This window comes from Telopea speciosissima, chromosome 5 (genome assembly GCF_018873765.1).
Source record: "Telopea speciosissima isolate NSW1024214 ecotype Mountain lineage chromosome 5, Tspe_v1, whole genome shotgun sequence".
In the NCBI taxonomy this organism is placed as follows: domain Eukaryota; kingdom Viridiplantae; phylum Streptophyta; class Magnoliopsida; order Proteales; family Proteaceae; genus Telopea; species Telopea speciosissima.
Window position 1 is genome coordinate 10,228,128 of NC_057920.1, and position 14,147 is coordinate 10,242,274.

General features: G+C 37.1%; 1 protein-coding gene across 1 annotated transcript; it reads right to left on the reverse strand.

The window, feature by feature from the left end:
* Positions 1–5,680: 5,680 nt before the first annotated feature.
* LOC122661105 (probable vacuolar amino acid transporter YPQ1) lies at positions 5,681–9,337 on the reverse strand. Its single transcript, XM_043856422.1, has 13 exons — positions 9,061–9,337; positions 8,929–8,971; positions 8,735–8,761; positions 8,485–8,586; positions 8,338–8,373; positions 8,207–8,298; positions 7,887–8,055; positions 7,535–7,636; positions 6,974–7,069; positions 6,748–6,768; positions 6,597–6,655; positions 6,429–6,519; positions 5,681–6,085 (listed from the first exon to the last, which is right to left on the reverse strand). Exons 1-13 carry the CDS (start codon positions 9,297–9,299, stop codon positions 5,984–5,986), a joined length of 1,179 nt encoding a protein of 392 aa, XP_043712357.1. The 5' UTR covers positions 9,300–9,337; the 3' UTR covers positions 5,681–5,983.
* Between the last annotated feature and the right edge of the window lie 4,810 nt (positions 9,338–14,147).

Genomic DNA, 14,147 nt, shown 5'->3' on the forward strand with positions numbered 1-14,147 from the left:
TGCTGTTAAATGATGATGTCACCCAATTAAATAAATTTAAATTCCTAAACTATCCTTTAATAGTGTTAATTTACGATTTTACCCTTGTAACAAAAAACCTCAAATTCATCCTCTTCCTCACACCTGCAACTCAATCTCACCTTTTCTCTAAACCATTCCCTTCTATCGATTATTTTGTCTATCTCTCATTTTTTCTATTGTTTTGATCTCCGACAAACCTGATCAGAATACCCCTAATAATATCCATCTCTTTCTGACTCTGTATTCAGGTCTTCAATGTGTTGGTGATAAGGTTTCGCAATTTCAAATCCCTGGTTGCTGAAACCCTAATTCTCGTCAATGGTCGAACTCGAAGTTTGAGTTGATCCCTAACTCACAAAAGTTGAGATGGTTTCCTTATTCTGCTACTTTTAACTTAAAATTGAATTATTAAAATTGAAAATTGGGGAATTATTAAAATTGACAATGGTTGAGAAGGAAGACAAGAAGAAGAGGGTTTCTCTTGGGGAATGTTTTGAGCTTACCGGAGAAGAGCCACCGGTGGAGACGGTCTCAGTCCCAGTTGATATGGAGAGTCTGCAGACAGAGAGTACTCCGTTTATGACACCATGTACTTCACCTTCTTCCTGCACTCCGTCGCCTTCTCCTCCTCGCGTTGCCGGAGAAAACAAGAGAGGATCTTCCTCCTTACTATCTCAATCCATCGTCTTCTTATACTAGGAGTACAGGTACATATTTTCCCATCTTATTCAAGCTCTGTTCAGTCAAACATCCGTAACTAGCTGGGTTTTCTTTGAGAAGAACAAGAAACAACACAAGCAGCTCCAGACACCCAAAATTCATACAAAAATGGATTTGAAGACGAAGGGTTTGTCCGTTGCTGCTGCTGCCAGATAAGGACGGCCGCAAGAGTATGGGGGAAGAATCGCTGATGAATGACTAAGGAGGCCTTAGCGGCGGAGACGACGACGACCAGGTGCAGGAATGGGACGCTGGACTGCCCAGTGCAGACGATCTCACACCCTTATCTCAGTCTCTGATCCCTATGGAGCTCGCCTTGGCTTTCAGTATATCCCCAGAGCCCTATCGAAGCGTGGTCAGTTTGAATCGCGCCTCGCAGAATACTCCTCCTCGGTAACCTCCATCCAGTTATCCAGCCTCTGCCGCCAGGCTTAGCTTTTCTCCTCCACTCACCTCAGTTCGGTTTTTGTTTTAAATTTGAGACCATTTAGTTAAACGGTTTAAATCAAATTGATGTATTCATCTACACCAACCAATGATAAATTGTTTAAAACCGATTAATATATATACATCAAGTTCAATCAAGAATTAGATTACAACCTGATCTACAGTTGGAACTCTCATGATTCAAATAGAAACTAAGAGAAGATTTTTTTTATTATTATTTTGATGAGAACAGAAAGGAATTTTACTTAAAGAAACTGATAGAAAACATAGTGTTTATCTTGCGCGTAAGTGACAAGATGAAGACCTATAGCTAGACAGAAGTTATCTTTAAACTTAGTAAAAGTAATGTTTAGAGATCTATCACTTACATACATTAAGTCCTTAACATAAATATATGGCCACGGATTGTTAGTAGGGGATGGAAGAGCATTGGCAATAGATTGATTTGAGCACCAAATCTCCTTTGTCTCCAAGCCTAAATGCGCTGCATGATCTAACCGGTCCTGATACTGTACAATTCGGATTCCCAAAGTGACGAAGATAGAATATTTCCTGCAGTAATACACAAAAACCTTCCATCCAACAAAAAAATGTATGACCAACCTTCTAGTCTTACTCCTGGAGTTTGGGTTCCTGAAACTAAGAGAAGATTTGACTTGCTGAATTGATGTAGTAATATCAAAGCTTCACAAGTAGTTTTCATGGAGATTTTGAAGGGATTGAGAAAATAAAAGATAGAATCAGATAATTAAACTTGAGTGAGCCCCATCAAGTCTGCATCATTAAATATTAATTAGGTAATTCTTATTGAAATTGGGAATCCAAGTACAACTTACTTAAATATTGTGTCATTACTGATACTCCTATGGCTCATAATAGGTCCATATTTGTTCCCTTCCTATTTGCATGGCTACTCTCAGATAACTACATCATTGCCAATTATGATCAACTAAAATTTTCAAAATAAGAATTGCCAGGGAGCATAAAAAGGGTGTACCCAGTGTATGAGGCTCTCGCCACTATAGGGTCTGGGGTAGGTCATAATATAGACAGCCTACCTTTGCTTCGTCGAAAGTGTTACCATCATTAAGATATTTTGCAAAACCCTCATAATTTTATGTTTTGGCAAACTTCTCATGAATTTGGGGGGTCCCTTTGATCAACAATGTGTAAGGAACTAGATTATAAAGAATTCCCTTTTTCAGACATCACCTTCAAAACTCCAAGTGCTGCTTCCATGTCACCTAAACTGGCATAACCGTTGATCAGAGAGAATGGTATAGTTGCCAATAGGGTGCAAATTTGGCCCTGTGAGCCCTGACCCAACTTGAGCCCAGGGTTAAGGTTGGATTTTTCAACCCGGGCCCTGAATGGCATGAAACAAATGGGTTTGTAAATAATTTTTGTGGTTAACCATGTGTTGTGTATGTTTGACATTCCTTTAATAGTCGGTGAATTGACTTGAGATAAGGATAATTTTTTAAAGTATTAGGGTTAGCCAGGGTTGGGGCCAATCAGGGTCAGCTCCATCCTGAATAGCAAAACAAGGTCAAGGTCAAGGTGAATCAGGGCCAACCTGGCTCAGCCCAAAAAAATGGCATACCCAGTGCACGAGGCTCCCTCCACTGTAGGGTCTGAAGAGGATCATAGTGTGTGTATGCAGCCTTACCCCTGCTTTTCACAAAGAGATTGTTTCCAAACTCGACCCCACCACCACTTACTCGTGGAGCAACCTTATCATTGGGCCTGGCCTGACCCAATTAGGGCCAATTAGTGCGGGCCTAATTGGGTTGAGCCTAGCAAGGTTGGGCTTGGGTTGATGTTTTTAGGCCCTGAATCATGGCCAAGATGAGCCTGGACGAAGCTAATGGGATCCAGAGTTGGGCTGGAGTTTTAAAAAGCCCAGCTCGGCCCTATTTCAACCTTAGTCGCCATTCGCTACCTTTATCTTAAGGCTAGAAGGCTGGATCAATTGTTTACCCTTGGGAACATAGTTTATTGCACATGTTTATCAGGAACCAGTTCATAGTTCGTACATGGTCTTAAGTAAGCAATAACTTCTTGATGTCCATATTATCCACGTCGGCATGTGATCCACATAATCAATTATCCATCATATGGTCTAGTTTTAAAATTTGAGTTTGTGATGGATTTTTATTCTCAAGTGCACACACTTGAGAATCCAACCGTTAAAACATGGGCAGTGACGTCTTTTTATCTTCTCAAAGATTGGGTGTATGGTTGGATTCTCAAGTGAGGTGCAGTGGGCACCGCACTTGAGAGGATAAAAATCTTTTTGTGATGGGCCTTAGGTCAATATTATTATTATTATTTTAAATGGTCAACAATATTAATCACATATCATAACAAGTTCTCCCTCTTTTTTTCCCTTGCGGTTTCTTTCCTGTCACTATGCCTAGTGAAGTATAACGCTTCACTACTTGCCACATGATAGTACATAGATTAGTCCATGTGATAGAGGAATAAGTAAGCATTTAATTGGTACAATTTTAGCCTAAAATGAGTAGAGGAAGTAGCTAATTACAAAAGATGTCATTTTTTATTTTATACTTATCTCCATTTGATGGCATTTTGTTAATTTTAGTATACCTTTGAATCATAGTTTGAGTAATTTTCCTGGCTTACTTTGAACAAAAATTTGGCCATTGAGAATTTGAGATGTATGTGGGGCCCTCTATCACATGAACTAATCCATATAATGTCAAGTGGCAAATAGTGAAGCATTATATTTCACTAGGCATAGTAACACCTAGAAGGACCCTTCTTCTTTTAGTGAATTAAAACAAATTATAATAGATTCGGTATATTTTCTTATTTTTTTAAGTCAATTAGAATAAATTGCTTTTGACCTTGTAAATTTAAAATATAATATCATTGGCTTTTGTTACCACAATCGTTTAGTCCTTACTTTCACTGATGAAAAGAAACTAGTGGAGTCAACTTAAGTGAAGAATCACTCTTGATATTGACGAGCTTTGATAATTAAAAAAAAAATTTTAAATTGAAATTTTCTGAATTAAAAATTTTAAATGTCTTTTCCATTTGGAAGGCGAAGAAATACATTTAATACTATTTACCCAAACCTGAACTGGCCTAAACTCACCTTGAGCCCAACAAAACTTGTGTTCGGTTTTTCAAACCATGGGTTGGGCCATGGCTAAGGTCTTTACTGAAGCCAGACCTTGTGTATATACATATATAAGGGCTGAGGCAAGAGATCGATGCTTCGTCATGTAGCCCTTGACCAGCGTGGGGGAAAATGAGAGTACGCTCAGGAGCATTATCACGGATGAATTTTTTTTTTTTATTTCAAGAAGGGTTGGAGCTACGGAAGTAAACAATGTTATTTTTCCCTTGCAATTATATGTAATACAATAAGAATGTAGCTTTGACAGTTCATATTCCTTTAGAATTTCAGAATAGACTATGAATTGTCTCTATTGAAACTTGAGAAGTTTACAAATGCAGTTGGAAACAGAATAAATGAGAGAGGAGGAATAATTGTGAGCAAAGCTAACATCACTTAAAAAAAAATAAAAATGTTATTTGCAAGCAACTCTCAAATTGTTAGTTTAAAAAATTACTAGCCAATATAAGATTGTCAAAATTCAGCACGAATCAATCAGATTGATCGAAACTGATCAGTTCAGTCGGGACCAAACAAATCAAACCCTTATCGGTTTGGTTTTAGGTTGTGGTTTATAGAACTAATAAAATCAACGTTGACCAGATCAATAGGAAACTGAACCCCCCCCCCCCCCCCAAAAAAAAAAAAAACATGTTCTTTCAATAATTTCCTTATATATAGATGCTAACCCGAAAACCAGATTGGACTGAACCCAATAGTAGCTCCATTACAAATCAATTACCAACAACCAAAAAAAAAAAACTAATAAGAAATCAGACGAAATCAATCTTTCCTTGATCATACTCACCCATTGATTTATCTCTCGGCTGACCCAATGGTCTTTTTTGAGCATACTCACCTCTCGTTCCAACGTTTCCATTCATTGATCTATCCCTCAGCTCTAATCCTAGATGATGCGTGCACGGGAGGGATGAGATAAACTTTAGAAAAAAAAGAGCAAAAAAGGGTGTTTTGGTTTACAGCAAAGCCTGACATCCTGGCTTGAGTGTGGAAGCCTACCTCATCTTTTTTAAAGATAATTTTGGGATTTTCAAGACTTCTTCATTCATTGTTTGTGAACCATTTAAAGATTACAACACAGTTAAAATAACTACTAATAACCATCCACTTATATCCTACTACTTAATGCTAAAGGAATTGCTGCTGATCTCTTTGCATCTAAATGAGAAGCATCATCTTTTCCCTTCATTCCTTCTTCCTATGTTAATTATGGTCCTTCATATTTAAGTCAGCAATAGTACAAACAAGAGAATTAAGTCTAGCTAAATAGTTAAACTACACATTAACCCTCCAAGCTTAATTTACAAAGACATTTCTAATTAATTTCAGAAATGAAATTTCTATATTTACATAAGCAATCCAAATTACTACATATGGTAGAGTCTTCCTCCACTCCAATACTTGAGAGTCCAAAAAGGTTACCGATACAAGGGAACTATATACTATTTTTCCTCAAGAAAACCTAGATATAATCAGAACCATAACCAACATGAAAATAATGAAAATTACATAGTTGTCTTACAGGTTCATGCAACCCTTTTAAGAAGGTTAAACAAGCATAGCTTGTTCTCAGAAATACATGGGGACATGATTGAATAAACTAAATTGCAAAATAAAACTCTCTAATCAAGATAATAATGGTTTCACAGCTTCAATGAAGTCTCCATCTTCTTCACCATTTGTTTTACTTCTCTGTAGATATTTGTAGTAGATGTATTGGAGAATGATCTGAGTACATAACTTGTCAAGGTAACTATGCAAAAAATAAATTAAGAGAAAAAAAAAACTACTGCTTCAACTATATTCAAAGTATATATTGGTAGGGTTTTAAGGTTTAAGCACAAGGTTACTTAAAGCAGTACATCCTGAATATCAAGTTTGAAATAAACAGATTGTTACCTCTAATTACTATTTATAGGAAAGAGTAGGATTTTAGGTTAGATGGGTTCTATCCAGTGGGACCTACCACAGCCTGATTCCTTATTCAAGTAGACTTATATTAGAACATATATTAGGGTTATAGAATATATCCAACATATATGATTGGCATCCATAGATTTTCAAAGGATACAAAGAGATCTAGTGCCACACAAACTACAGCATCTAACAACCAAGGCATGTTTGCTTTTATTTTCTCCCACTCAGTGCTTCTTACAACAATACTGCATCCACACAAAGTGTTAGAGATGGGTAAGATAGAGAGAGAGAGAGAGAGAGAGAGAGAGAGAGAGAGAGGAACCTTCCCACATAGGCAACATTGGCAATGAGAGCAAAAATGAACATGAGAGGGTTTAAGCCCTGAAAGATTTGACAAGTTCATGTTAATCAAGTAAATCTTCAAGTTATGTATGTTATACAATTGGCAAAGAGACGTTTATGAGACAATTTACCTCCACACTCCCTCTTTTAATCTGAAACATGAATGACATGTAAACTTCATTAGAAATTAAACAAAAATAAGAAATAGAAACAAAGGATATATACAAGCATAGTTGGGCATGCATGACTTAACCATTAATAAATTAGTTTTTACTTCTTATTCTATAACCAAAAAAAAAAAAAGACTTAAAAAAATTTCATTCCAAAAATAAATTTATAGAAATTAAAGATACTCACATTTAACCATATTTGTGGGATTCGGCCTCCCATGTATATAGCAGCCATCAGCCATCCTAAAGCCATTCCGTAAGAATTGCTTTCAACCCCAACATCCTACATTCAATTTATTACAGTGAATCCAAATCACTACAACAATGTAAACAAAAAAGAAAACAAAAAAAATTTTTGTGGGGGGTGGGTGGGGTGGGGGCGGGGAGGGTGAACCAGTTTTGAATCTCTTCAATTATGAGATTTGACCCTCTGATTGAAATGAAAAGGGTATTTTTTTTATCAGATTTAAATCATTTCCAGTTCCCCAATGGTGCAGTTCGAGGTGGAGAGGTCGACACCTGACAGTTGGACATCCAACGGTCCGAGCTCATTGACTTCATTTTTTTCTTTCTTCTCGAGTTCGGCACCGTTGGAATTGGAGAAGATTTTTTCCCCTCATATATGGTAAACTCAGAGTCCAATAATAGAGTCACATCACCATTGATAAAAGAGAGAATCTCTTCACCATGGACGAAGTAAAACTTAAATCTTTTTTTGTAATGAGAATATGAATAATACTTGTTGTAATTGTAATTGGTTGATCCCTGGTAACCCCAAGTATCTTTCCACCAATGCCATGGTTTGATGCGGTAAATTGACTGATGCTGCAAGAAATGTTCCATAGCCCACCTGTAGGAACATTGATACTAATTAAGCAATTGAAAAGGTTCATGACCTTTAAAACAAAAAAAGGGTCCAGCCAGCAATTTTGGATAGACCCAAGTATAGAGCCCATTTACAACTATGGGCTGGCATGTAAACCTATTGACCCGGCCCAGTCCATGATTTGGAAAGCCAAGCTTAAGCAGAAGCAGAAGTAGAAGCAGGGTAAGGATTCTAGAAGGGAAGAGAAGGAAAAGAAAGAAATGGGCAGTCTTACAGAACGTGGAATCCTGATGGGCTTTGTTGTCTCAGTTGATGGAAACGAGTCGTCATCAGATGAGGACGATGATTCATTTAGTTGCATTGCGGAAGGACCACTTCTGGCAACTCTGAGATAAGAACCATATGAAGGTGGTGTTCCACTTGTAGCCAGAGACCTTGCCGACCTGCAAATCCATTAATAATAACTGAACGAAAGGGTAGGAAACAAAAAATAATTTCTTTCTCAACCAGAGATGGATCTATCAATTACTGCCAAAACCCAGATCCAAAAATACTTCTCAAATTAAAAGGGAATGAAACATGTACAGAACATACATATAGTAAGAGTCCCTCTGAGGAGAAGGAGCAGCAGCTGTCCTGTGGAGACCTCCTGGTATGGAAATGGTGGATTCGTGGGATTTGGGTCTTCCTCCTCCTGCTCCTCCTCCTCCTCCTCCTCCTCCTCCTCCTGCTACTGCTTGTGACTTTGCATCTTCTCCCACCTGAATACAAAAAGTTTTAAAAAAGAAAATAAGTTTCTCCTTTTGTCTTCTACTTTGGAGTTATTAATGAATCTAAGTTTAAAGAATAAATTTAGGGGTGTTTCTGGGTACCTTTTCCTTGGATTCCTTCTCTGATCTGGATTTCCACCATCTACAGATGTGATCATAATACACACACTGCCATACCAACACTACTGTACTGATTGTGTAGAGCTACAAAAGAACACAGAGCTATACTACATCAGATGTGTAAAATGGGCTCAAACCAGAACCCAAGCCCATAACCCATAAGTCCATAACCAATAATTAGTTCTTTAATAAAGAGAGAGAGAGAGGAGATGTGAAAGAGAGATCCTTTTACCAGTGCTGTGTAGAACTGGGTTGGCAACTGCATCCGACAGAAAAGAAGGAAAATTAAGAGAGAGAAACAGAAGCGTTGGTAGGTAAGGTAAACCCAGTCGCCGCATCTGGGCTTTACCCATCACAGCTTAATTACAACAAAAGCTCAATTCCCATTTCCCAAAGTCAATTTTTGAGAGGATGAAGAACACTTACTGTAGCTGGTTCTAGGAAGCAACCCAAGAGATTGAAAACGTCCCTGCACAAGAAAAATTAAAAAAATGGTAATTATGGTTGTTAAGGACAGGAATAATTAAGGAGAAATTCCTATGAAGGAGGAGAGCAAACCCAGCAATCCAAGTGAGGAGAAACGTGAGAGAAACACCATGGCCGGATTTAGTTTGGAAATTGGTTATGATTTGAGGGATTTCAGCAACTCCCCAAGCGATAAGACTGACAAGTCCACAAGCAAATGAGATTTCATCTTTAAGATTGCAGAGACAGTCATTGAAATATTTCTTAACCCAACCTACACATGGCTTTCTCTCCCTGGAACAATAAGGAATGGAGCTGGGTCTGGGTTTCATCTCTGGATCTCTCTCTCTCTCTCTGTTTCTCACTCTCTTTGATGTGTTTGTGTTTTGGTCTTGGTTGTTGGGGGAGGGGTTTTAAAGATAAGGTGGTTATAAGAGAAGGTGAAGCTAGCAACTAATTAAGAGAGTAGTGAAGAATTCTCAGTTGGGGAAGTAAAAGCAGTAATGATTGGGAAGAACAATAGAATATGCGGAAGCATTCTTGTTGTTGATGCCTTTTGTGTTTAGGTCTTGGTTGGGAGGGTTTTAATTTAAAGACAAGGGGATGGAGGATAAAAGAAGGTGATCGAAGTTTTGTGAATTAATTCACTGTGGTAAGGAAAGCCACCATTAATTTGGGAAGTTAATTAAGATGAAAAAAAACCAAGTGAGGAATAATTATAGAATATGCGGTGGAAGCCTTACTGGTGACTGGTGATGCCTTTTTTATGTACAACAACAACTTGAGACATACAATTATTTACTACTTCCACATTGTTAATGGAAACTTCTCTCATTGTAGTATTAAAGGACTAAAGAGAGGATAAAAAATATCTCCATCTGTTGTGTGTCGTGGGGTCCATGCCTTGTCTGTGTGAGGTTGCATGTTGGTTGCACGAGCAGGCGGCAACAGATGATTCATTTTGGTTGTGATGTGCCATAGTTGTATGCAAGAAATTACATTTTTTTTTTTTGTAAAACCTTTCGCCATTATTTTCTCTGTTATTATTTTTCTCTATTATTAGTTTACACATAAAAATAAAAATAAAAATAAAAAAAAACCCAAAACAAAAGAATAATGAGACTTCTATCATGTAAATTTGGATGGAGATGTTGTTGCGGGTACAATGTGATGCATTTTGTATCTTGCATTAATGGAGCTAATTTCGAAGGGTCATTAAGAGGCCATTAGGTGTTGCAAATTAATCTTCATTACTAGGCCGTGACGAATTGGCAAACCTATGCATGAGTATGAGGGCGACAACTAGGGATGTCAAAATTGAGATCTAACCGGATAAATTGACCCAAACCAAACCAAATTGGCTTGGACAGATTTTGGATTGGGGTATTATGACTCCAAAACTGAATTGAACCACAACGGAAATCAAAACCGGCTCAAGACCTAGATTGAAACCAAACCAATGTACCTTTTTTGTGTGTTTTAATTTTTTTTTTCCTTCTCCATTATTTTCTTTGTTATTTGTTACAAAAAAAAAACTAAAACAAAAAGAAGACTCGTCATTTGATTTCTATTATGTAAATTTAGATGGAGATGATGTTGGGGGTACGATATGTTGCATTTTGTACCTTATATTAGTGGTCTGATTCCAAAAGATGGTTAAGAGGTCATAAGAATCTTACACATTAATCTTTGTTATCGGGGCTGTGACAAATTGACGAGGTCCATGTAGGAGTTCGAGGACAGTAGTCCTTTAGAAATTTTTTTTTGTTTTTTAAATTATATGGGTATTTGAGTAAATTACCAGTATAAGATTTCATTATATATTTATAATGAGGTTTTTCTTTATAATCGATTGGAGAAAGGTGTCAGAAGAAACAGTTGTAATCATAACATATCTCATTCAGACAATTTTACCAAACCACATAAGGGAAGTTAAGGATTTTTTTATTTTAGTTAGTGCAGCTGGTGAAATTTGTTTTTGGGGCCTTCTTAAAAGTTAAAAGTATGTGGATTCATGACATTCATCAACCAAATGTAAACAAAGTAAAAAAACAAATTACGGGAACCAATGTGAATGATTTTTTGTGACTCAGTTTACTGAAGTGTGACATTCATGTCTCCATATTCTAAAATAAATTAGACTAGCCATCAGAAAAGCCCTGACATGAGGCTCGGCCCCATCCGGCCCCATCAAAGATATGATTGAAAGAGTAATATATTATGACATAGTTACCGGGGATGAGCACATAAAGAAAGAAACATCTGGGAGAGGCATTACTTGTACTGTTGTGATGGATGTGTAATGTGTTACTGTAATCTTAGATCCAAAAAAAGGATTATCACTAACAGTTATACTCATTATTATATATGGGAAAAAATTCCCCCCGTGTGGGATGCAGGGGCCACTCCCACGCACAATGGGTGATAGAATGATCGCCATACCCCCATGTATGATGGAAATTCCACCACCTATTAATATGCTGCCCCATGTGTTTTCATTGGCTGGCGTATGCGACATGGCCCCTGCATCCCACACTGAGAATGTGATCCATGTTCATTTAGATCGATCCTCTAACCTGTAACTTAATGAAACTCAATCTCTAAATCTTTAGTCAACCCCCCTCTCTCTCTCTTTCTCTCTCTCACACACACACACACACCTAGGGCTATAAATGGATTGGATTCGGCTTGGATAGTGCTATATCCGCATCCGCATCCGATTAGCTACCGGATGGATTCGGATAATGCTAAACGGATACGGATCGGACATTTTATCCATTTACATATAAATATAGATTTTTGGATAGCTATAGCCTATCCGTATCCGCATCCGTTTAGCTTTCGAACGGATTCGGATAGTGCTATATGAATACGGATACAGGATACGAATACAGATTTTGACTATTCATTTACACCCCTACACACACCCATACCCAAACACATTTAATTTTTGTACATTTTCTCCATCAGTCACTTTCTGCCATTTTACCTTCCCAGATCTTTTCATCCACAACGAAAATGTCCAAGGGAAGAAAAGATAGAAACCCATAATTGGCAATAATAATGGAAACGGAATGGATCTCATTAATTTCAGCTTTAATTAAAGTTTGTTTATCCCCATAAGTAATTATTTGAAATATGAAAATGTTAAAACAACATCCCTGTGAAGAAATCATTTGAACTTTGAATCTTTATAACAATCATCACTCATACAATGACGCCTTATTGAGTCACAGCCGTCTACCTACGGATCAAGTTCATCTCCAAGGAGGCGTGCGCCTAGGGTGCCGCTAGGCATCCAACGACTGAGTTGTGCCACACACATCTCGATGCATGCTTAGGGATATGTGCGACACAATTCAATGGCTGATAGCACCCTGAGCATGCTGGGCTCCTTGGAAACGAACTAAATTCTCTACCTTGTTCTCTGGGTTTTTTTTTTTAAATAAATTTCATGCTTAATTTTGTACTATAAATCATGAGAATTTATTTGCAAAAAATAAATAGAACAAATTTTTATTTTCCTTATTAATTTCTTGACAAACACATCCTTAATTAAAAATTGGGATGAAAATGAATTCATTTCTTTGGTGATGAGTGATGACTAATAAGTTGACCAAAAGCATGTGGGCCTCGAGAATAGCATAAATAGACAATAAAATTAGAAACAGAATATTAAAGAAATAATAATTTCTTTTGGTAGGAGGCAACCTATGACAATATGATCAGACGGTTAGATTTAAAAAAAAAATGGTTCGAGCAACGATCAATGATCAATGATGATGAAGATGCGTGCATCAGTTTGAGGATTGAGGGATCCTCATGTAGTTGTGTTCTTGTTGAAAGATACCCTTGCACTGACTGTTTTCGCTCTCTCTCGTACTGTAAATATTTCTAAATTTTATTTTCAATAGTAAGGGTGTCAATCGGGCGGTTTGGTTTCGTTTTTTCTATTTCGATGTGAGTTTTAAGGAAACTGAAATCAAACTAATAAGGATTTTTCGGTTTGTAATATCGGTTTTAATTCAGTTTGGTTTGAAACTCGGGTATATGCTGATTTGGATAGGGATTGGGTAGAGTTTTTAGGGTTTGGGGGATTAGTTTTAGTGTTCGGTTCGGTCCTATCGGTGGCCCGTCAGTTTAACCCAAACCGAGTCAAAATAGACTTGTGCTATAACCCGTAAATCGAACCGATAAGGCCTTGGTTCGATTTGGATCAAACTCGATCGGGTCAGGTCAGGCCATTTTACCGGTACAATTTAGGTTTTGACACCCTTAATTTCCACCATAAAAAAGAGAGAGAGGGAGCTCATCGGTTCAAATCAGTGACTTAAGTTTATAACAAAACAAGAAAACAAGAATGAAGTTTGTATCATGTAATTAAATTTACAAGTGTTCTGAATCAAAATCTCTGACCCTATGTGTGCTTTTTATTGGCTCCCGTGCTGATGAAAGGGGCACACAGCCTGGGAGTAATCTCCCTCTTAATTTTAAAAAAGTATGAAATGCCAATAAGATTATGTTTGGTTGACATGAAATGGATAGAAAAAGAATAAAAAAATTCAATTTATATTTTGAATATAAGGAGAAATAGATACATAAATGAATTTTCTCATAATTCATTATTTTTTAGTCTGGACTTTCCATAGGACCCATTTTATTGACTGGATTCATCACAACTTTAGCTACTTTAGCAGCTTTGCCAATTACTCGAGATTCCCGATTGTTCCATTTCTTGATGTTAGCAATGCACATCAGTCAAATAGGATTATTTTCTTCTCGTGACCTTTTTCTTTTTTTCATGTGGGAGTCAGAATTATTTCCCCTTTTTTTTTTTCTTGCATTCACTTAAAATAAGAAACAATCACTAGCATTTGGTGCACTAATTAACTGCATTTTGGTGCATTCTTTTTCTTTCTTTTCTTTTTTAATATACAGTTCCAAGAATTGAATTCATGACCTATTAATTATAAGTTGGAAGTGTTTGCCATCTGAGTTAACACCGTTAACACCCTTGGATTAACTCATTAACTCCCCAATCTAGTCTTATAAAGTAATCTACTAAGACAAATTTTATCATATAAAGTAATGGGAGAAGTTTTCATACACGGTCGTGTCCCCTCTCACAAAGAATTGGAGAAGTCATAAACCCCCAGCCATTAATTAATGCCTTGAAACTC

Excerpts from the sequence above, each read along its gene's own strand:
- LOC122661105 (XM_043856422.1), bottom strand. The coding sequence starts at position 9,299 with ATGAAACCCAGACCCAGCTCCATTCCTTATTGTTCCAGGGAGAGAAAG. Across the intron at positions 8,299-8,337 it reads AGTCACAAGCAGTAGCAGGA|AGACCCAAATCCCACGAATC; the intron begins GGAGGAGGAGGA and ends GCAGGAGGAGGA. Across the intron at positions 6,656-6,747 it reads TTAAAAGAGGGAGTGTGGAG|GGCTTAAACCCTCTCATGTT; the intron begins GTAAATTGTCTC and ends CAAATCTTTCAG.